Source organism: Tamandua tetradactyla, chromosome 5 (assembly GCF_023851605.1).
Source record: "Tamandua tetradactyla isolate mTamTet1 chromosome 5, mTamTet1.pri, whole genome shotgun sequence".
Classification (NCBI taxonomy): Eukaryota; Metazoa; Chordata; class Mammalia; order Pilosa; family Myrmecophagidae; genus Tamandua; species Tamandua tetradactyla.
The window spans coordinates 179,764,923-179,787,801 of NC_135331.1; the positions used below are offsets into that span (position 1 = coordinate 179,764,923).

Consider the following 22,879-nt stretch of genomic DNA (forward strand, 5'->3'; position numbering starts at 1 on the left):
TTACAGATCCAAGAAGTGCAGCATACCCCAAATACAATAGATCCAAATAGACATACTCCAAGACACTAATCAGAATGTCAGATGTGAAAGAGAAAGAGAGAATCCTGAAAGCAGCAAGAGAAAAACAATCCACCACATACAAAGGAAGCCCAATAAGACTATGCATAGATTTCTCAGCAGAAACCATGGAGGTGAGAAGACAGTGGGATAATATATTTAAGACACTAAAAGAGAAAAACTGCCAACCAAGAATTCTATATCCAGCAAAATTGTCGTTCAAAAATGAGGGGGAAATTAAAACATTTGCAGACAAAAATTCACTGAGAGATTTGTGTCCAAGAGACCAGCTCTGCAAAAAATACTAAAGGGAGCACTAGAGACAGATAAGAAAAGACAGGAGAGAGAGGTGTGGAGAAGAGTATAAAAATGAAGACTATCAGTAAAGGTAAAAAGAAGAAAAATTAGATATGACATATAAAATCCAAAAGGCAAAACAGTAGAAGAAAGTACTGCCTGTATAGTAATAACACTAAATGTTAATGGATAAACTCCCCAAACAAAAGACATAGACTGGCAAAATGGTTAAATGGTTAAAAAATAGACCCATCTATATGCTATCTACAGGAAATGCATCTTAGACCTAAGGATAAACATAGGTTGAAAGTGAAAGGTTGGAAAAAGATATTTTAGGCAAATAACAATCAGAAAAAAGCAGGAGGAGCTATACTAATATCCAACAAATTAGACTTCAAATGTAAAACAGTTAAAAGAGACAAAGAAGGACACTATGTATTAATAAAAGGAACAATTCAACAAGAAGACATAACATTATAAATATTTATGCACTGAGCCAGAGTGCTCCAAAATACATGAGGAAAACAATGAAAAGATAAATAGACATATTACCATAATAGTTGGAGACTTCAATTCCCCACTCTCATCAATGGACAGAACATCTAGACAGAGGATCAATAAAGAAACAGAGAATTTGAATAATACAATAAATGAGCTAGACTTAACAGACCTTAATATTGTTGAGGTTGTCTATTTCTTCTCAAGTCAATGTTGGTTGTTCATGCCTTTCTAGGAAGTTGTTCATTTCATCTACATTTCATCTACTACTGATAGACCTTAATAGAACATTACACCCTACAATGTTTTATATTTGGAGGCTCAACAACACACTCTTAAACAACCAGTGGGTCAAGGAAGAAATTACAAGAGAAATCAGTAAATATCTTGAGGCAAATGAAAATGAAAAGACAACATATCAAAACTTATGGGATGCAGCAAAGGTAGTGTTAAGAGGGAAATTTATTGCCCTAAATGCCTATATCAAAAAAGAAGAAAGAGAAAAATCAAGGAATTAACTGTTCCTTTGGGAAAACTAGAGAAAGAACAGCAAATTAACCCCAAAGCAAGCAAAATGAAAGAAATAATGAAGATTAGAGCAGAAATAAATGAAACTGAGAACATGAAAACAATCGAGAAAATCAACAAAACCAGAAGTTGGTTCTGCGAGAAAATCAGTAAGATTGATGGATTCTTAGTGAGGCTGACAAAAAGAAGAGAGAGGATGCAAATAAGTAAAATCAGAAATGGATGAGGAGACATAACCACTGACCCCACAGAAATAAGGGAAGTAATGAGAGGATACTATGAACAACCTTATGCTAATAAACTAGACAATGTAGATGAAATGGACAACTTCCTAGAAAGGCATGAACAACCAACACTGACTGACTTGAGAAGAAATAGACAACCTCAACAAACCAGTCATAAGTAAAGAAATTGACTCAGTCATTAAGAAGCTCCCCAAAAAGAAAAGTCCAGGACCAGGCTTGGACTGGCTTGAAGTCCAGGCTTCACATGTAAATTCTACCAAACATTCAAGAAAGAATTAGTACCAATCCTGCTCAAAATCTTCAAAAAAATTGAAGAGAAGGGAAAGCTACCTAACTCATTCTACGAAGCCAATATCACTCTCATACTAAAACCAGACAAAGATATTACAAGAACTACAGACCAATCTCTCTAATGAATATACATGCAAAAATCCTCAACAAAATTCTAGCAAATCGAATCCAGCAGCACAGTAAAAAAATTATACACCATGACCAAGTAGGAGTCATCCCAGGTATGCAAGGATGGTTCAACATACGAAAATCAATTAATGTAATACACCATATCAACAAATCAAAGCAGAAAAACCACACGATCATCTTGATTGATGCAGAAAAGGCATTTGACAAAATTCAACATCCTTTCTTGTTGAAAATACTTCAAAGGATAGGAATAGAAAGGAACTTCCTCAACACAATAAAAGGAATATATGAAAAACCCACAGCTAACATCATCCTCAATGGGGAAAAACTGAAAACTTTCCCCCAAAGATCAGGAACAAGAGAAGGATGTCCACTATCATCATTATTATTCAACATTGTGTTGGAAGTTCTAGCCAGAGCAATTAGACAAGAAAAAGAAATACAAGGCATCAAAATTGGAAAGGAAGAAGTAAAACTCTCACTGTTTGTAGAAAGACAGAGTAAGTTCTCCATTTCATATATGAAAATAAATTAATATTAACTTTTATGGATGATTTTTAGCTGGGCCCCAAGCAAGATATAGCCTTCAAAATATTTTCATACATTTTATGAATACATCTTTTGGAATCTGAAAACTTAACTAGTAAACCTGTTTGTGATATATTTTCAAGGATCTAATTTGTACTGTTCTTCATTTTTTTTTTGCTGTTAGTTTTTTTTTTGTCTTTTTTATTATTTGTATTGTTTTTTTGCAAAATTTGTATATAGATCCTGTGAACATGAAGAAAGAATTTTCCAACCATGTTCTGTTATAAACTTTTCTCCACCCCTAAATCCATGTAGGAAATGGAATGTTTTATCATGTTTCATCTACATGATGAAAAATGCAGCAGAACAAACAAATGATGGTTCTGCTGTTCAAGAAGTCCTTCTTTGCTTTAGCTTTAGGACATGCAAAGAAAATATTCTTTAAAGTTTTTTCCTCAGGATATCTCTCCACCCCAGATTTAAAATCTAGTGTTTGGAAAAGAGCCAGGAGTTAGAAACTTACTGTTTGATGCTGCTGCAAGGTCTTGGGTAAATATTTTAAGATATGATGTAAACAACAACCACAAAGAGTTTTAATTATACCTACATATGATTGGGTATGAAGGAAATGACAGAATGAGTTAAGAATTAAACATCTTGACCTATATGTAAGCTAGTTTGGCCGACTAGAAGGTAAGCAATAATATAGTATTGGTCCACATATAGTTTTATTTATAAAATCCTAGTGTAAAATTAATAAAGATCTTAATTATAAATGGAATTTTTATTATCATCACTCCTCTGCATACACCCTTGCTCTTCTGACCTGCTGCCTTCTGTTGTTCTTGGGCAAAATCCCAATCCTGGTTAAATCCAACTATCCACTGCCATAAACCTGCATCCAGGAGGCTGAAGTCGGCCAAAGAACAGTCATGCTGACGGGCTTCAAATACATCTATGACCTCCAACCTCCTGCACTGCCTGGCAATCCTCTTAAGACTTCTCTAGTATGTGCCCTTCCACTTCCCAAGACATCTATAGTCATTAGTACCTTTCCCAAATATCTATTATCTTTGCAGGGTTTGTGAGGCCAAGGGATCTTTTCATTACACAGCCCAGGACTTGTCGTGGGTGGCACAGCTGGTGCTGGAAGGCTCAGGGGTAGGGAGCTTCCACTCACTGGAGATAGGAAAGTTCAGTCAGGGAAGTCATGGAGGTTATTCGAGCAGTGTGTAAGATTAAGAAGAGATGGTCGTTAAAGCCTCTTCTGATCCTAATGTTGATTCCACATTGTTTTTAGTATCATATCAAAATTAATGTCTTGCTGAAAACCTTATTTTTCCTTCCAATCACAAATGTTAACCATTAATAAATGACCTTTTGACTGTTCCTTCAATGTTATTACATATAACCCAGTGGTAGGTGAAAGTTGTTATAACATTTTTGCTTGACCCTTCTGTCCTTTCAAACTCTCTCTCTAGCATAGAAACACGAACTATTCTAAAAACATAAAGAAAACCTGCCTTGACCCTGCATTCATGTCTTTTCTGTCCCCTTCCTGTATAGCCAAGTTTCTTCATAGAGGGAAGTTTTCAGTTCTGTCTCCATGTCCTCAACTTTCACATGACTTCCCTGGAATCTGGTTTTTGCTGCCGCCATTACCCTCGATCTCAGCCTACCCTTGCTATGATCCTCATCTAGTTGTCAAAGCCAACGACCACTTGCCATTTCTTCCCTTTCCTGATCTCTGCAGCATTTGGCACTGTTGGCTGCTCTCTCTTTGAAACTTTCTTCTTCCGGAATGTCATGCCTTTTTTTGTCTATATCTCTGCTTCTCATTCTCCTTCACACCTCTGAACAACACTCAAGTGTTGGTGTTCCCACTGTTCTTCCCCAAACCCCATTCCCTGTTGTTCTCATCACGCCCCTGGCTTGACTGATCTCATATATCCCATGATTCCAAAATACGTCCAACTCAGACTTCTTTCTGAAGAGGTCACCAGCTCCCACCAATTCCATATCTTTATACTCTTCATCTGTCCCCTCATTTTCATTCCCATTTAATGAATAATTCTCCGAATCATTCCTCACCTGAACCAGTTCTGTAGGTCTCTAGCTGATCTGTCAGTCAGGTTCCTAGTTCTTCTGAACCACTCTCCATGCTGCTGCCAGTTAGGAGATTTTCCTATTTGAAATCTAATCATAATATTACCTGATTAAAATTCTAGATGATCAAGTCTTATTCACCACTAAGCATTAGAGATGCTTCCTGGCATAATGGGAGGGGCACAGGCTTTAGGTCTTACAGACTGTGTGAATGTGTGTGTGTGTGGGGGGGGGTACGGGTGGTAAATTCGCTTAGTTTCTTCACCCAAGTTGTTGTCAAAGGCTCCTCTTTCTACTCGGCCATCTTCTCTAGCCTGGTATGCACCTCACACTCTGGTCCTACAGGACTGCAAGCAGTTCTCTGGATGCAGCTGGTCTGCTCTTTCCTGACTCTTGTTTTAGCTTGTTCCTGAATTAGCTGTTGCCCATCTGTTTGGCTAATTCCTATTCATATTTCAATATATGCTTGGATACCACTTTTTCATGTCAAGTTTTCCCTGCCATGACTTGGGTAGAGTAAATCACTCCCTCTTCTCTGCTCCCATTGTACCCTCCATAAATCTTCTTTGTAGCCAACTTCATATTCTTTTTTTTCTTTTTTGGTTCTTGACTATTTAGCAAATAAACTCTTATCTCCTTGAGGACAGGAGTTCATCATCTATGTATGCCCAGTATCAGCACAGTCACCTGCATGAGAACTATTCAACAAATCTTTGCTAAATAAATGACTAAATTATGAGGTATGTATAAACTAGGGGCAAGCTTATGTGTTTATAACAAGATTTACTGAAATAAGCATTAACTAACCATTTTTCTTGGAAAATCCTACCTCTTAGTTGAAGGAAATTAAAAAAAAAATTCAAAGCAAGCATTGTATAGAAACTGCTTTTTTTTTTTTTTAGATTATACCATCTCAGTCTTTATTGTCTATCTTTCCTCCTGATTTCATTTGTGCCCCCAGGCCTCCTCCCATTATCATTCTCACATTCAGCTTCATTCAGTGTTCTTATTGTATTATAGTTAGGTAGTATTGTGCTATTCATTTCTTAACTTTTACAATCAGTCCTGTTGTACAATCTGTAGCCGTTTAGCTCCAATTACCCAATATCTGCTCTATTTCTATCTTCTGATGGTCTCTGTTACCAACTGAAATTCTCCAAGGTCATTCACTAATGTCAGTTCACATCAGTGAGACCATACAGTATTTGTCCTTTTGTTTCTGGCTAATCTCACTCAGCATAATGTCCTTAAGGTCCATCCATGTTGTTACATGCTTCATGACTTTATTCTGTCTTACAGCTGCATAATATTCCATCGTATGTATATACCACAGCTTGCTTAGCCACTCATCTTTTAATGGACATTTTGGCTGTTTCCATCTCTTGGCAATTGTAAATAATGCTGCTATAAACATTGGTGTGCAAATGTCCATTTGTGTTCTTGCCCTCATTTCCTCTGAGTAGATTCTTAGCAATGGTATTGCCGGATCATATGACAATTCTATACTTAGCTTCCTGAGGAACCCCCACACTGTCTTCCACAGCAGTTGTATCATTTGACATTCCCACCAACAGTGGATAAGTGTGCCTCTTTCTCCACATCCTCTCCAGCACTTGCATTTTCTGTTTTGTTGATAATGGCCATTCTGGTGGATGTGAGATGATATCTCATTGTGGTTTTGATTTGCATTTCCCTAATAGCTGGTAAAGCTGAGCATCTTTTCATGTACCTTTTGGCCATTCGTATTTCCTCTTCTGAGAAGTGTCTGCTGATACCTGTTGCCCATTTTGTAACTGGGTTGTCTTTCTGTTGTTGAGTTGAATCATCTGTTTATATAATCTGATCTTTATATATTCTCTTTATCTGATATATCATTTCCAAATATTGTCTCCCATTGTGTAAGCTGTCTTTTTACTTTCTTGATGAAGTAGAAACTGTTTTTAATAGAGAACATGTTGCCAACTGTGGTTTATCCCTTGAGGACCGTGTGAGGACTAAGTGAAGGAATCCTTATTCTGCTGCCCTTAGCACAGCACTTGACTCATAATACTATTTAAAAAGATGGCCTTTAACATTATTATAATCATTCACAGATCATGCATTTATATTTATTTAGTTCACCAGAATGTTCTAAAGTTTATATGATACTGAATTAACTGAATTTGGGATTCTTAGGAATGAATGTGTTCTTCTAGGTCATAGAATACAATATAGAAGTAACCTGCCAAGATGGACTAGATTTGAAGGAATAAAAGATTTTCATGAACACGTGATAGTAGTTAGTTGAGTTCATGTTCATTATCAATATTAAATTCCCTACCTAGAAAACTAACAAACTGGCTTTTATGACCAGTTAAAATACAACTGGGCTATCTCTTTATCCAATTACTTTTGGCCATAAACATAATTTTAATAATTGTTACTAAATGTACTAGAAGATCTAGGTCCTCAATTATCAGAAGAACTATTTTTTAAAACTATAAGTCAGAAGTATTTTATATACTTGAATGTATACAATTTACACAAGTGCTTTCATTCTAGTCTTGTCAATTTAGAGAAAACAGTTTAAAGTTTTATGTGTAATGGAAGAAGCTAACAGATTATAACATATTTTCCAATCTTGATTTTGTTAGAATTATTGATGCAAAATAATTTGATATTATATGATTATATAGTAAAAGTTTTTTTCTGGCAAGTCTTACCTGAAACTTAAGAAAATACTTAAAAATTAAAACAAACTTTCTAGAAAAACGAAAAGCACTATTGTTTGTTCTAGCAAAAATTTATTATGCAGTAATTACAAAGGTTAAAGACTCTTCCATTCAAATAAAAATAACTTATAATTACACACATAATATAGTACCTTATAGAATGATTCCAACAAATATCACAGGAAATACACTGCATTTTCAAGTTGGCGAGACAAAAACTTTCTCATTCACAGTGTCACAGAGGAAAGCCTGCTCACAGGAGGATGTGTTAAGGTCATGCTCTTAGGAACAGGGCACCCAGCTGTGCCACCACCAGGCTCTCAGAACGTGAAGTACCGGGCAAACCACTCCTGGCGCTGGGGATCGGGAGAAGCCACCGGGGAAGCGTCACTCTGAGGAGGACTGGATTCATAAAGAGAGAGACATGTAACCCAGCGTTAAGCTGTTGTGCAAAGTGAAGGGAAAAACATGTAAAACCTCAGTGCTGACCACCACTGCTGGCTCCCGGGTTCTAGGCTGTGTTTAAGATGTGCTGTTCCTGCTACACTGGAATCAGTTCTCCATGAGCCATGAGTGATCCAAGTGCCCTGGGGGAGTCATGTCACAATAGTCACCAAAGAAAAAAAATTTTTGAGGCAAATCATGTCATTGTCTTTGAATTGAAAAATTGAGGAGGAATTGTGGGAAATAAGAGAGATAAAAGAACATTCCTCTCTTTGATCCCCTTTCCCTCTTAGTTAATTGAATTTTCAGAATCTGACATGAGCATTTGGTTCTTAATTATAACTAAGCTAGCTAAATCAAGGCTTAGGAATTTTACTCTATGTTTATTTATATTGCACTTTCATTTCATAATTCCATAACAAATACTCTAGGGAGAAGAGAGTATTAAATATCCAGTTTTTCCTTCCATCTTCAAAGTTATATAATTCATACTTATCTTAACTATAACTAAAGATTCTTTGGGTTATATTTGAGAAAACAAAAGAATCCCTACCGTCTTTGGGGGAAATTACAAGGCACGCAACAATGTGTAATGGCAAGTCCAGGAGCCACGTTCCTCGAGCTCATGCACATGCACCTCACTGACACCTGGGCACACCCATGCACAAGGGGACACAAGCAACACGACAGATTTAGCAGAAGACACGTTTAAAGGTGCATTTGACTATTTTTCATTCCCGTTAATTTTTTTTCACTAATTATTTTTGAAATAATTAGTCATTAACAGTTGGCTTAAAAACAGATTGTCTACCTGCAAAACTATTTATTAGTAATGAAACTGCTAAGATTGAGTAAGAGTGGGTGAAAAAAAGAAATTAGTAAGCCTAAAATGACATTGCTTTCTGACTTTACCTATCTAATGGCTAAAGAAATGGATTTCTTTCAGAATATACTTAATACATTTAATTAAAAAATCTGAGGTAACTTAAAATTGGAATGTCAATTTAAAAAATAATTTATTATTTTTCTAAATTCATTTTTTTGCTTAAGTATATTATTAACTTTTTAGAATTTACATATTTTTTATTTTGCCAATAAGTACATATACTTATAAATAAGCCTGGTAAGCAAGAAAGGGAGAAAATAGAAATATATGACATAAGAAGCAGAAACAAATAAAAACCACTTAACAAATAAAAAATTATTTTAAATTTTGGTGATAGAATGAATTATGAATGAAAACTTGGTGACAATAATAAAAACAAAGCAACTGTTCATAAATATTAAAATTCTAACTATATGAATTACATTAGCACCTCTTCAAGCATTTAGAAAATTGTTAACAATTAGAAAAAATCTTTTCAAGAGAGTCAAAAAAGGAGTTATTTAGAGAGGTGATCAATATATTTTCAAAATATTTCATAGTAATATTTCTTTTCCTAGGCTATTCTTACAGTAGTGGGTTTCTGCAAAATAAGAAAGTAAATTTCTCAAGTTCAAAAACAAAAGGAAAAAAAACTCATTGGTGAGACGGGGCTCACCTCAAAAATGTCTTGGGCTCTTTGGGTGGCACTGGCTGTGGAAGTGGTTTGCTGCTGCTGAACTCAATGTCGTGGACTGGAGAATTAGGAATGGGGTCCAGGCGGCTGGGATGTCCATTGCCCACTCCACCAGATTCCAGAGCACTTAGATTGGGAACACTCACAAACCTGTTTGTTGGTGATTTATCATTCTTCTTCTTTTGCTGCATTAAAAATAATACATGTGAGGACAGTCCCTGCATAAGGACAAATGACAAAACAGGAATAGTAGAAGATCTCCATTTGGCATGGGAGAACATTGGAAGTTTTACATTAAATCGGGCTGTCAAAATTAGCCAGTGTTACCCAAAGTGTGGTCTGGGGATCCTTGGAGGTTCTTTATCTACATGGCATCCTCAGAGCCAGGCATGCTGCCAGGAGGGGAGGGATGAGGAAGAAATGGTCAGAGCTGTGGGAGAAGGGCCCGTAGAGAATGACAAGGGGTATAGACTATTAGGAAGAAAAGAGAGGGAAAGAGTAGATCTTGCAGATACCATGAGGTTAAATGGACTTAGACTAAAATTAGGAGAAGGGCTAAAAAATATAATTTTAAAAGAAGTTTGTGAACTTGAGCCATCTGTCAAAGGGAGGCAGTTCTTGCCTGGAAAAAAAAAAAGGAATGTGAAAATGCTTGGCAATCTGCTTTGACACACCTCACATTTCTATTTAAGACAGGAAGCTGACTTAAGAGACATAATTTTGTTTTAAACTCCTTGCACCATCCTTCTGAAGAAAGAAAAATCTAATTTTGTAATTAATTGGTAATACAATTAATTTGCCCACAATCTTTTTAAAAAAAGATTTTAAAGCAAAAGTGATCAGTGTTTTTCAATTGGCCACCAGACAGTTGTCATAAAATTTATAGAGACAAAAAGAAGAATACAGATTGATAATCTGCAGATTATCAAAATGGTTAACTTTAGTCTCATGTATTTTATTCTATCTCTAGAATCAATGGTTACCTTATTCTGCTGAATGAACATTAACACGTTGTAAATTAATATTTGAATATTCCCAGCTTCTGCCAATTAAATGTATGCTAATACAATTTATGAAATGATTTTTTCAAGAATTTGAAAAATGCACTTAAAAAACAATTGGCCCTTTTCCTTTACTTATAAAGTAGTATCTCACTATCCAGAGATCTTCCTTCGTGTCATATTCTGTGAATCAAGACTCTGGCAAGGAGGCTATCTTTTTTGGCATAACTGAAAAAACAAAGGAAGGATATCATCTTCTTTAAAACCATTTGTTAAAACTGCAGTCAATATTGGTAGTAAAAAAGTAGTGAGAAGATTCTTGCAAAGATATAGCATCTGTATTCTCTTTTTCTAATGACCAGAAGGCATAATTAAACCTTTTTAATGTTTCTAGTTTAAAAAAAATCAAAAGTATCACAGGTAAAGTTTAAGATTAAGAGTAATGGTTTTATAACTAAGAATTTAATTCCAAACAAATGAAAGGAAGATATTTCTAGTGTATCTGTTTCAACAAGTTTCACAATTTTACTTTATAATTTAAAGCTAATTTCACCTTAAAGACCAATGTGAATTTAAAAACTGAAACTGACAACATTAACTTATTCACCGATTATTATTGATAGCTTTTTATGTGCAGGTATTTTAAGCTCTGGAGATACAGTTACATGGCCTCCTATTTTAGTCTTCCTATTTAATAAAATATCTAAGTTTAAAGTTTGGAGTACTTACTTGTGAAGGAAGGATAGATTCAGAGCTCTTAACAAATAAATTCTAAGAGCAAAAAATTAAGTAAGATCTAGCTAAAGGCCTAATAGAAATTAGGCATGATACGTAATTTAATAAAAACTGAATCGAATTTTATTTGTGCTGATATTAATTTCTGTTTAAAGATATATAGTCCCTGGGAAGCCAATATACACAATTATTACTTATTCTTTATAACATGTTTTATTCCCTAAAATAATCCGTGATGTCTTACAGAAAATGTGATAAAATTTTGCAATTGAGCAAATATTGAACACCCACTAATATGCCAAGCACTATGCTGGAAGCCTTGGGGAGCTGGGGTAAATAGATGTATATGTAAGACTTTGCCATGTCCATTTCATTTCTCCCTTCTGTCATAAGAGAGTAACAAAATTCAGTATCCAAATGATCCATATTTGGTTTTAATTGCTAAGAGGGGTGATAAGATTGAGGGAAGTAAAGCCACTCTGAAGACTGGTTGGCAACAAAATACATGCCCAGCCCAGGGTCCATCAAGATCACAGACCCTAAGTTAGGGACAGCTATTGGGAATCCAGGGCCAAAGCATCTTCCTGGACCCCAGAGAGAATTCTGACCACTAGGGAAATAAAAAGAAATCATTTTAAGATTTAAAAACTTAGTTTTCTTAAAGATATGAAAAACAAAATGGTAGAACAAAGGCTTTGTATTATGAATAAATATTATTTTAAGGGTTATCAATAAAGATTAACATTATTAGAGTTTCATTTTGAAAATGATTACACAAAAAAATTGCAGGCTTTAGCACTAGAATAAGTTAAAAAAAACAGACATAATGGGTTTATCTAATTTTTAATCAAATTTAAACCATTTCCCTATTTTAGTCCTTATGGTACATACCTTTGCCAGTGGATTAATAAGACCAACACTGGGACTTGAGTTAAATACTTTGTTGAAGTTAGTTTCTCGATTGACTAATTCCAGCTGATAAAATTTATTATCCTCCTATGCAAAAAAATTACAAACATTTTAAAAAACATTTTCTATTTAATATTTTAAAAATTTAACTGTATAAATGCAATGCCATTCAAAATTTAAAACATCCAGGAAAACAAACCAAATGCCCATCAACAGATGAGTGGATCAGTAAAATGTGGTATATACATACAATGGAACATTTTGCAGCAGTAAGACAAAATGATGTCCTGAAGCACATGACAAGAAGGATGAGCCTTGAGGACATAATGTTGAGTGAAGTCAGTCAGACACAAAAGGATAGCTATTGTATGATTCCACTTTTATGATTAGTATAAAGGTATAACCAGAGGCTTATAATACAGAATATAGGGGACTTAGAAATACACAGAAGCTAGAGATGGGTGAACCGTTAGCTAATGAGGTTGAACTGCAATGTAAGGGAATAGAGAGGAGCAAAGGTGATTCTCTAGTGGGTCTAGAAGTAATATTACCATATTGAAGATAAACAAGATTAAAAGGGGTTGTATAGACCTATGTGCCCCCTGATTAATACTAGAAATATGAATTCTAGCAAGAATTACTTCAAAGATATGATTCTTGTATAAAGAGTGTTTAAGTCCAGGGTACAGGGGGAAAACTGCTATTGTATGCTATGAGCTATGTTCAAAAGGAAACCTTCAGCACTACCACAGCAACAGCAGAGGTAAATAATGGGGTGAGGGACAAGAGTTAAGAGGAAGTTTAGATTTCCTATTTGGCGAGGGCGTGTTTATTGGTTTTCTTTCTCTTGAGAACAATAAAATTATCTAAAATTGAGAATGTTGATGGACTGTGGACTTTGGGCCCTCTACATGATGCCCGATGAATGCAGGTGGCTGAAGGATGCACTGATGGAGAAGTAGATTGGCGAACGATGGTGTATGCTTATGAACGAAGGCTATGCTGCCACAAAAAGGAACAAAGTCGTGAGGCATGCAACAAAGTGAATGAACATATGGGACATTTGATGAGACAAAATAAGCCAGAAACAAAAGAACAAGAATGGTATGGTCACCTTTAGAAAATGCTTATAATAAAACAGGGGCCTAGATAGTAAGCTTTTAGAGCAGACACATTAAGTCTGGAGTGGTGATTATTATTTCTGGATTTTGAGAGGCTGTTTTATATACATAACCTGATATTTAGAGATAAGAATGAAGCCGAACAGGTTGGGGTTAAAGCAATTCAGAACAGAAGTAAGGAAGACAATGTCTATATTTTAGAAGCACACATACTCTTTGAGACCAAGGGAAGAAAGGTTTATTTGTCTGGAACGGAAATTTAATGTAGTGTATAATCTAATTCAACCTATCTGTATAGCTCATTTGAACAACTCAAACACAAGGAGCACAGAATAAGAAAGAGGTCCTTTCAACCAAAGCAATAGGCTGAGCCCCCAATCTTGAGGTTTGTTCATACGAAGCTTAACCCTGCAAGGGATAGGCTAAGCCTACTTAAAATTAGGCCTAAGAGTCACCCCCAAGAGAACCTCTTTTGTTGCTCAGACACGGCCTTTCTCTGTCAGCCAACATGACAAGCAAACTCACTGCCCTCCCCCTCTCTACGTGGGACATGACTCCCAGGGGTGTGGACCTTCTTGGCAACGTGGGACATAAATCCTAGAATGAACTGGGACTCAGCACCAAAGGATTGAGAAAACCTTCTTGACCAAACGGGGGAAGAGAGAAATGAGACCAAATAAAGTGTCAACGGCTGAGTGATTCCAAACAGAGTCGGGAGGTTATCCTAGAGGTTATTCTTACGCATAATATAGATATCACCTTTTTAGTTAAGGTATAATGGAGAGGCTGGAGGGAACTGCCTGAAAATGTAGAGCTGTGTTCCAGTAGCCATGTTTCTTGAAGATGATTGTATAATGATATAGCTTTTGCAATGTGACTGTGAGATAGTGAAAACCTTGTGTCTGATGCTTTTTTAATCTACCTTATAGCCAGATGAGTAAAATATAAGGATTAAAAATAAATAAATAATAGGGGAAACAAATGTTAAAATAAATTTAGTAGATTGAAATGCTAGTGATCAATGAAAGGGAGGGATAAGGGGTATGGCATGCATGAATATTTTTTTGGTTTCTTTTTATTTCTTTTTCTGAATTGATGCAAATGTTCTAAGAAATGATCATGATGATGAATATACACCTATGTAATGATATTGTGAATTACTGATTATATATGTACAATGAAATGATCATATGGTAAGAATGTTTGTGTTTGTATGTTGGTATGTTTAATAAATGAAATAAATTTAAAAAAAAAGAAATAAGTGTTTCAACCGAAAAAAAAGAAAGCAGTCCTTTAATCCTGTATAGATTATGTAATGCCTGGAAACATCCTAGCATATATTAACCAGGTAATCAAAAAGGACTGGCAAAGTCCCCTGAGGAATGGGAGAAAAATATGGAACTATTAAACCTTACCATCAGGGAAACCTTACCATTCCAGCCAATCCTAAAGAACACCTAGAGCAATTTATAAGATTCCACAAGGGTTCCAGGCACTAGAGTAACTTTCCAGAAACTTACAACCTCCAGATGGGTCCCTGGTCCAGGTAAGTTCTGAAACCTAGCCCAGCCTCTCCAGAACATCAGATAGTTTCATCTCCCTACCCCATAGTGGTGACAGATATTTCCAATATGTGAAATTTAGAATTGCCATAGCCCAAACACCCTAAAGAGAGGGACGGAAAGATCAAAGGTGATTTTGGAGTTATACAGAGAAGATAGGATTTAACAAATGAATATGAATGCTGAATCATTAAATTGATCTCTTTTAGCCTCCAATATTTGAGAGCAGCTAGAAGTAAAAACCTAAAATTGTGGAACTGTAACCCATGTCAAACTCTGAACTATTTTCTACAAGTAATTGTGGTGCAGTGTTTTGAAATTGATTTTTTTGTGTGTGTGTGTATGTTATTTTTCATAAAAAAAGAATGCAAAAAATTCCATTGTGACAATAAAAAAACATTTAAGCCCTTTAGCCTCCTATATTCTGGAGCAGCTAGAAGGAAAAATATGAGAGGAGTGTATGATAGCCCATGACAAACTCTGGGATCTGGCTGTAACTACTTGTTGAAAAGTGCCTTGAAAATTATTGTTTTTTTATTTCTTTGCTTTGTATATATGTTATACTATACAGTAAAAATAAGCAAAAAAAATCTAGGAATATTCATATAACTTCTTTAAAAATTTCTAAATCTGGCTGCTGGCAAGTTCAATAGATTGCCAGCGGGTAAGTTTTCAACACCTTTCAAATCCTATATCATTCCCTTTACCCTTTACTTTTCTTTCCTCTAGATTGGATCTAAATGTTTTATTTGGTCCTCTCTCCCACAAGGCTGGCTCGCAACTCAGGTCCAACATGCACTCATGGGCTGAGTTGTCCCCATATAGGAAAATGACATTGTATCATTATTCTTGAGTACATGAGACAGATTTGAGCTTGCCTAATCTCTCTGAGACATCAATGTATCATAGCACTGGAAGCTATAGAAGAGAGAAAAAGAAAATGGCCCCAACTGAGATAAAACCACTGCCTTTGGCTTTACTAACAAAACATACTAATGAACCAAACTGAAAGTTTGGTTCATGTGAGAAATATACAGTGATTTATCATGTGTCTACTCCTATTAGGCAGAGCAATATGTGAAGCCTATACGCATGTTCACAGTGCTTGGAAAACTGGGTGGTCAGTGGGTTGAGGCAGCACACACTACCTCTTCATCTACTACAAGCACAGGCTGGATTTCCTAAATGCCAACAGGTACATTAAGAAAAAAGAACTTCAGGAGTAAAAGTTACTCTTAGGTTCTCTTTGCATGCTTTTCAATTTGCAAATAGATTGATTAGCATTCTATTTCTAGTGAAAGATTTTCATTTGTTAGAGGCAGTAAGAAGTAATATCTTAATTGTTAATTAGGACACATAATTTTAGAAGACTAAAATTCAAATGTTTTAATGATATTTGAAAAAATCTGGTTTTTTGTTCTTGAGGAATAATGGCTTTAATGAAGGCAGTTTATTTCTTATTCAATCTGTATTTCCTCCCCTGATGGCCTTCTCAGAACCTCTAACACCTCAGTGTGACTGAGACTCTTCCATAGACAGCAGTAACTCTTCTTGTGTTAGATCACGGAAGTTTTTTCCAAGGAGTACCTCCTTGGATCAGTGTTCTGTGGAACACTCTTTAGGAAATTAACATTACTACCTGAAAGTGTAAATTGCAGGGTAATACATGGATATGGTGACTGTTCTTTACTATCCAATTCTAAATCTATATATAAATATATACACACACATACACACAATATACTTCAACAGTATGTTGATGATGGCATACTACTAAACATTCAACATGTATTACAAAGACTATTTTTAAAAAAACACTGAAAAAAGTGGCAATCCCAACCCCCTTACTCTAATACATAATTTATATTTTTAAGTTAGTTTTTATCCTCATACGTAAACATTTTAATAAACTTTCAATCACAACGCACATTTTTTATTTTTCATTTTCATTTAGCATTAATTAAAAATATTTTCCCAGTCAAAAATCTATTTCTTACTAACATGGGTACAACCAAGAAAGAAAAAATAAATCTTACAATTAGTTTTTTTATGACCTGGTCTCTCTCCGTAAGCATGGCTTTTAATTCTGTAATCATTTGTATATCTTCTGGTTTTGATTCTCTTGATAGATATTTTTCTTCCATTTCTTCTAGTCTAAAAACAAGAAATCTTTAGCTCATTGATATGACTCAGACATATTCTTTTGTAATATCTACATTTTTCAAATTATTCCAGTTGAAAACACAGAAAAATTTAAAACAAAACATTTTTTTCCTGAAAACTTTTTAAAACATAATTAAGTGATTGTATTATTAAAGGTGTAGCAGGGGTAAATGAGTTATTTTTGATGAACTCATTCAAAGTCATTTAAAAGTATTTGGAAATGAGGTGAGAGGCTCTGCAGAAGCAATTATACACTGCATGGGATCACCCTAATGAATGTGAGGTCGGTGCTACAAATGCAGACTTGTCATTAGGAACACTTAACTACAAATTCAATATTGGATGATGACATAAGGCTTAGGAACATATATAAAGGGCAGACAGGACAAGATACAGAGGCAAGGGGAACAAGGGACACACACATAGAACGGTATTCTTTCCTGATTCGTGGGCAATGCAGCAAAAAATTCCATATTATCAGCCAATATATAAAAACAGTAAAAAATGCTCGTCGGGCAAGAAAAGAATATTTCCTTCAAGGCCTATTCTGCCCTGACTGATGCTGGTAATGGCCCTGGATGACGCTGAAAACCCTGGACTGGGGGCCACCTTCAATGAGCAGGGTTCAGCACTGACCCTGCAGGGTCTAAGCACGTAGGGCAGGGCTAAGCCGACAAGGAAGCACATGGAAACTGCAGGCTAGGTTGGGGGGAAATAAAACACTTTCATTATTCTAATTTTAGAGAATTTAACAACTAGGAAAATTTATAAATCTTGCTGTTTTCAGAATATAAATGACAGAAAACTTAAACTCAATAAAACGCTTACTAAAGAAGATTCACAGGATTCATTCCCTCACCAAGTATTTATTGGGCCCCTTCTAGATGACCTACCTCTTCGGCATCAGTGATTTCCCTTCCTCCCTCCCCATCCCAGAGACGTACCCAAATCTCAGTATATTTGGTTCCACATAAAACCCTCCACTAAAACAAGTCAGGCTAAAGAGTTTTAACCTCCTGGGAAGTTTTGAGAGGTGGGAGGTTAGGAGGGAGACGGGGAAATGTGGGGTAGACCGTCTCAGGAGCCTTTGGGGTTTCGTCAGTTCAGCGTGAGCTCGGTTGTGTACTGTGTATGTTTCACTCTCTCTACTTGTGACAATGTGAACGGAATGAAAAATATTGTGATTCAGTGAGCTCATGATAACATGACTTGAATTTTATCAGGATATGGTAGATTTATTCTTTATGTATTTTATGGGCAAAGAAAGGTTTTAAAGGAGGTTGAGAAACATTAATTAGACTGAGAGAAAGGCATTTGGGTTTTATACTCAGAGTAGCCACAAGATGTCACTGAAGCATTTCTTCATCATTAAAGCAAAGTACAAGATTTTGAACTGCTACCTGCAGCTGAAACAAGAATACCTGGTAGTGAATGGCAAAAGAGAATTAATTTTAAAGCCATATTTAAAGCCCTTCATAATAACAAATTATTATCAGTTTAATCCTTTCCACAGAATATCTTTACACCACACACACAAATACTAATAAGAAAAAGATACCTGTTTTTAAAGGGAAAAAGAATTTATTAAATTGAATAAACAATCCATATGCAAATACAAATGGGAAAGCATTAAAGGAGAGAACAAATAAGAAATATGATATAGACTGAACTTACAAATATATTACTAGAATTATTAGGCCTTCAAAATTCCAACAGAAAGAAAACTTGGTACCATTCTAATATTCATTTAAACCCAACACTCGTCCACATTTCCCATTTCTTCAACTGCCCCACACAGCTCTCTAAGCCAGCACTGCTTCCTACAGACCAGGGGTGAACAACTGGTTGATATGGGAGATGATTTTAAAGCTATTTTCCTTTAATCTTTCTGGTCACAAGGAGGAGAAAGTCTCAGTTTGTTTCTATATATCCTGAGCAGCCTTAATAGATGCTGATTACCTATTTCACAACCCACAGGCAGGCCTTAAGCATCTAATACTACTTCCACATAATTTATGTTTATGTAATTAGTATTTAGCACCTATTTAGAATAAGTGATAAAGTTTTCAGTTATGATAATGATCTTATTGTAGTGATATAAAGTTGTCCTGCTACAAGTTTAAGTCAAAATACAAGTATGGTGGTTTGGAGCTATTTATCCCAAGAAAACATGTTCTTAAACTTAGTACCTTCAAACAGGATCTTTTGATGAGGTTACTTCAGTTAAGCTGTGGCCCAACCCAATCAATCAGGTTGAGTCTTAATCCTATTACTGAAGTCTCAAACAGAGAGAGAAAACTACATGGGAAGCAAGGGGAGAGGGTCAACCGAACAAGAAGAGAAGGGTGAAGCTGCAAAGCGAATTTCCATGTGTCGGAAGAACCCTGGGCCAAGGGAAACTAGCAGCCAGCTCCAGAAAGCCAGTCTTCAGGGAGAAAGTAACACGTTGATGACACCCTGATTTGGACTTTTTCATAACCTCAAAACCATGAGCTAATAAAATCCCATTGTTTAAGCCAACCTATTGCATGGCATTTGCTTGGGCAGCCAAGGAAACGAAAACAATGAGTTAAAAAATATTAAAAACATAATCTTAAAGATAGCCAGAAATGACAGAATTCCCAACGGTCATTTAGGCATGATTAAAGTCTGGGGGACACTGCATTGTCTGAAGGACACAAATATATGTAGCCTTTTACTCAAAATACAGATTCCCATTAGAAGTAAAATACAAAGAGAGAACAGAGAGGAGAATAAAACACAAAATTACTGATCAGGGTCACTGTTGGATTTTCATCAGACATGCATACCTGATTCATCTTTCCTTTTTTTGGCCCTGAGAACACATAGGTCAATGCCTACGATTCAAGGACAGACATAGACAAAAAATATAAATGCCTAAAAAATCAAACTGTATAAAAAAGTTTCCAAGTGGAGAGCCCCTGAATGCTGTTTTTAAATAAATAATTGACCAATCAATGAATCAAAATCTCAGAGCCAAAGAACAGTTTTATTAGGCAAACATAATTTAGAACTTTAATTTCAGGAAGATGAAAGAACTCCATTGTGCCATCTTTTCCTCTAGCCGTAACTAAAGGAAATATAGTAACTGGAATATTTTAATGTCAAACTTTTGTATCCCAAATAGCATGAGCTCAGACCCAGAGCCAAATCACTGACATGTACTGTCACCATGGTGACAAAAGGATTGTTACTTTCTGATCTCACAAAACTTATGAAAATCACATGAATTGTGACTTAAAAACCAAACAGATTTTTGGAATATTATAGATAAAATAACTTGAAGCCACTTTTAAAGAATATGTAATTTTGGCATGGAGAAACCCTTCTTTTTATTCATGGGTTATTGACCTATTTAAAGTCCAAACAGAAAAACTTAATAGCTCTCTCAAGAAGAAAGTTGCTATCTTTTTGTTCTTGTACAATGAGAAGGAGAGGTAAAGTGAGCCTAAAACAACCTCTGAACCACCATAAAAAAGTTCTGCTTTGAACTCAAATTCTAGTGAATATTCTTATTAAATATTCTCTTAACTATAGAATGAATCAATTAGATAGAATCTAACAGCCCATGCTCTCATTTGCTTTTATAAAAACAAAAATCATTATATTATTCATTAGATTCAAGGTTTTAAGATACTATATCACTGAAGAAACTCAAAGTTCTGTAGAACATTCTGAAAATCTAAGACTTTAATACCCAGCACTAGAGAAGAGGATTTCTAATAATCATTCCATGAAAGAGAAAGAACTCTTATCACTATTTCTTCAATGTGAAAGGGTATTTTCCAACTTTTAAATTTGCTGCCTCCACCCCCTGCCCCTTCCCTGGAGTCTCTGACCCCTTGAGGTCTCGGCAGGGTTTGGGGCAGGAGTAAGAAGTTTCCAGCTGTTCCAAAGGCCCCTCAGCTCAGGCTTTAACCTGCAGCCTGATCTGTTTTCCTCCAGTCCCTCCACCACCACCACCACTTTACAAGCATTCACAGGTTTTCTTCTGATTAAAAACTTTAAAGCCAGCATGTAGTTCATTAGGAACTTCAGAAGAGTACCCTTAGCCTTTTGTAAATGGCTAGGAACAGTGCAAATATTGCTCCGCCCAGATCAATAAGCTGGAATGGACATTCCCTGCTCACTAATTCTGTCTAGATCCAAACCATCAAGCAGATCGAGCCAGCCTCATTTTTAAATTTATTGGTCAGAAGTACTCAAGAGTCTAAAACTGCTCTCCAATATGGTAGTCACCAGCCCAAACGAGACAATTTAAATTAAATGAACAAAAATTAAGTTAAAAATTCAGTTCCTTAGTTGCCCAAGTACTCAAGAGTCATACGTAGTTAGTGGCTACTGTATTGGACAGAGTAAAATGGAAAATCTTCATCATCTCAGAAAAATTCATTTGGCAGTGCTGGTCCAAAATAAAGTGCTGTGTGTGTGTGTGTGCATGCGTGTGCGCATGATGCTTTTAATTAAGAGTGAATGCCTAAAGCTGGAGACTAATCATAGGTGGTAACAGGCTTCCAGTGGAACAAAAAATATGGTTGGTTAGCACAGATCCTAGTCAAAGTATAAAATGAATGCTGGCTCTAGAAAAGCAAATAAAATATTTTATTTACCATTAACACTAATTCTTCAATTATTAGAAGTGATCATAAAATAGGAAAACTAAATGTAATTTTACTCTCTACTGAAAATCTATAATATGCAGAAACAAAAAAGCATTAAGTAGAAACAAAGACATGACCTTTATTTGTTGTAAATTAACATTCCTAAGGAGACAGAGCACATGGACAGACAGAGGCTATTTTTTTTGTGAGTATATTTTTTCAGAATATGAAGAGAGGGTTTCTTGATTTTGACAGGGTGGCACAAGATGTCTGATGAATGAGATCAGCTAAAGTAACAGCAAAGTACTGAGGTTTACCTGCATCTCACTTCTGCAAAACGCCTGTGGACATGAGCCTTCTACAAGGCAGTCAGCTGAACCCTGACCATGGACAAAGGATTTAAAAAATACCTCCAACATTAGCAAACACCACAACCACTGTGATGGAGGAAGTGACCGTATGATTTCCCTCACCATTCCAAGTAACTCTACAAATGGTAAATATGACAGGGCACCCCCATACAACTCATTCACAGAGCATCTCAGCGCCTACAAACATGAAGATTCTGATGAATGCCGTAAAGGAAGACACCCATCAGAAAGGGCACATCACTCAGAGGCCGCAGCAGTAAATGCCAGCGACCGATGGTTCTGGTTTCTGCTTCCGTGAATATATGTGTGTATGTGTGTGCATGTGCACATGTGTGCATGTATGTAACAGTGCTGGCTGTGAGACTAAGCTGTTTAAGTGGATGAAAGGGGAGGAGACGATTTTTAGACGGGAGGAAGGTGATCAGGTACTCATGCTGTAGGCAGCTATTCTAGCCATAGAGGACAACACAGGAGAAACAGAGAAAGTCAGCCGGGCTGATACAAAGGCAGCAGACAGGGAAGGACACAGCTGACAGAAGATGTGGGATAAGCCACAATAGGGCTAAGAAAATAAGTCTGAATTTGAGACTGAAGGTAAATGGGATTGGACGCTAATTGCGACTTTACTGAAGTGTGCGTGTGTGGATTGGAAGGGGAGAAACTGGGCACGAATAGATCATTATCAGCAGCTTAGAGAAGGTTAATTCGGAGAGGTAACTGAGGTTGGGCCAGGGTTTGGGACATGGAGATGGGCTGAATGCTAGCTGCATGGACATAGTGGTTTATAAGTGTCTTAGGAAAGGGAGGGACTATTACACAATTTTAAAGAACATAAAACAATAATTAGACATTTTGATTTTAGAAATATTGCAGGTCTTATGTATGAATAGTCACTTTATTGGTAATGTTTTTACTTTATTTATGCTTTAAACTACAAAACAATAAAATGTTTGCTGTAAGAACTCAAATAGTACCTGAGTATATAAAATAAAAAGGAAGGCT

General features: G+C 35.9%; 1 protein-coding gene across 9 annotated transcripts in view; it reads right to left on the reverse strand.

Annotated features, from left to right (window-relative positions):
- FAM184A (family with sequence similarity 184 member A) overlaps positions 1 to 22,879 on the reverse strand; it is a 151,726-nt gene that overhangs the window by 4,470 nt on the left and 124,377 nt on the right. For 2 of the 9 annotated variants that reach the window (XM_077162770.1, XM_077162769.1), the window contains 4 exons: positions 16,758 to 16,875; positions 12,021 to 12,125; positions 9,376 to 9,578; positions 7,421 to 7,792 (listed from right to left, as the gene is read on the reverse strand). In XM_077162770.1, coding sequence (XP_077018885.1) covers positions 7,711 to 7,792; positions 9,376 to 9,578; positions 12,021 to 12,125; positions 16,758 to 16,875 — 508 coding nt within the window. In that variant the 3' untranslated portion in view covers positions 7,421 to 7,710. Of the gene's footprint in view, positions 1 to 7,420; positions 7,978 to 8,387; positions 8,483 to 9,375; positions 9,579 to 10,241; positions 10,623 to 12,020; positions 12,126 to 16,757; positions 16,876 to 22,879 lie in introns of those variants that run through there. The other 7 variants (XR_013176394.1, XR_013176393.1, XR_013176392.1 and 4 more) reach the window with 7 other exon arrangements.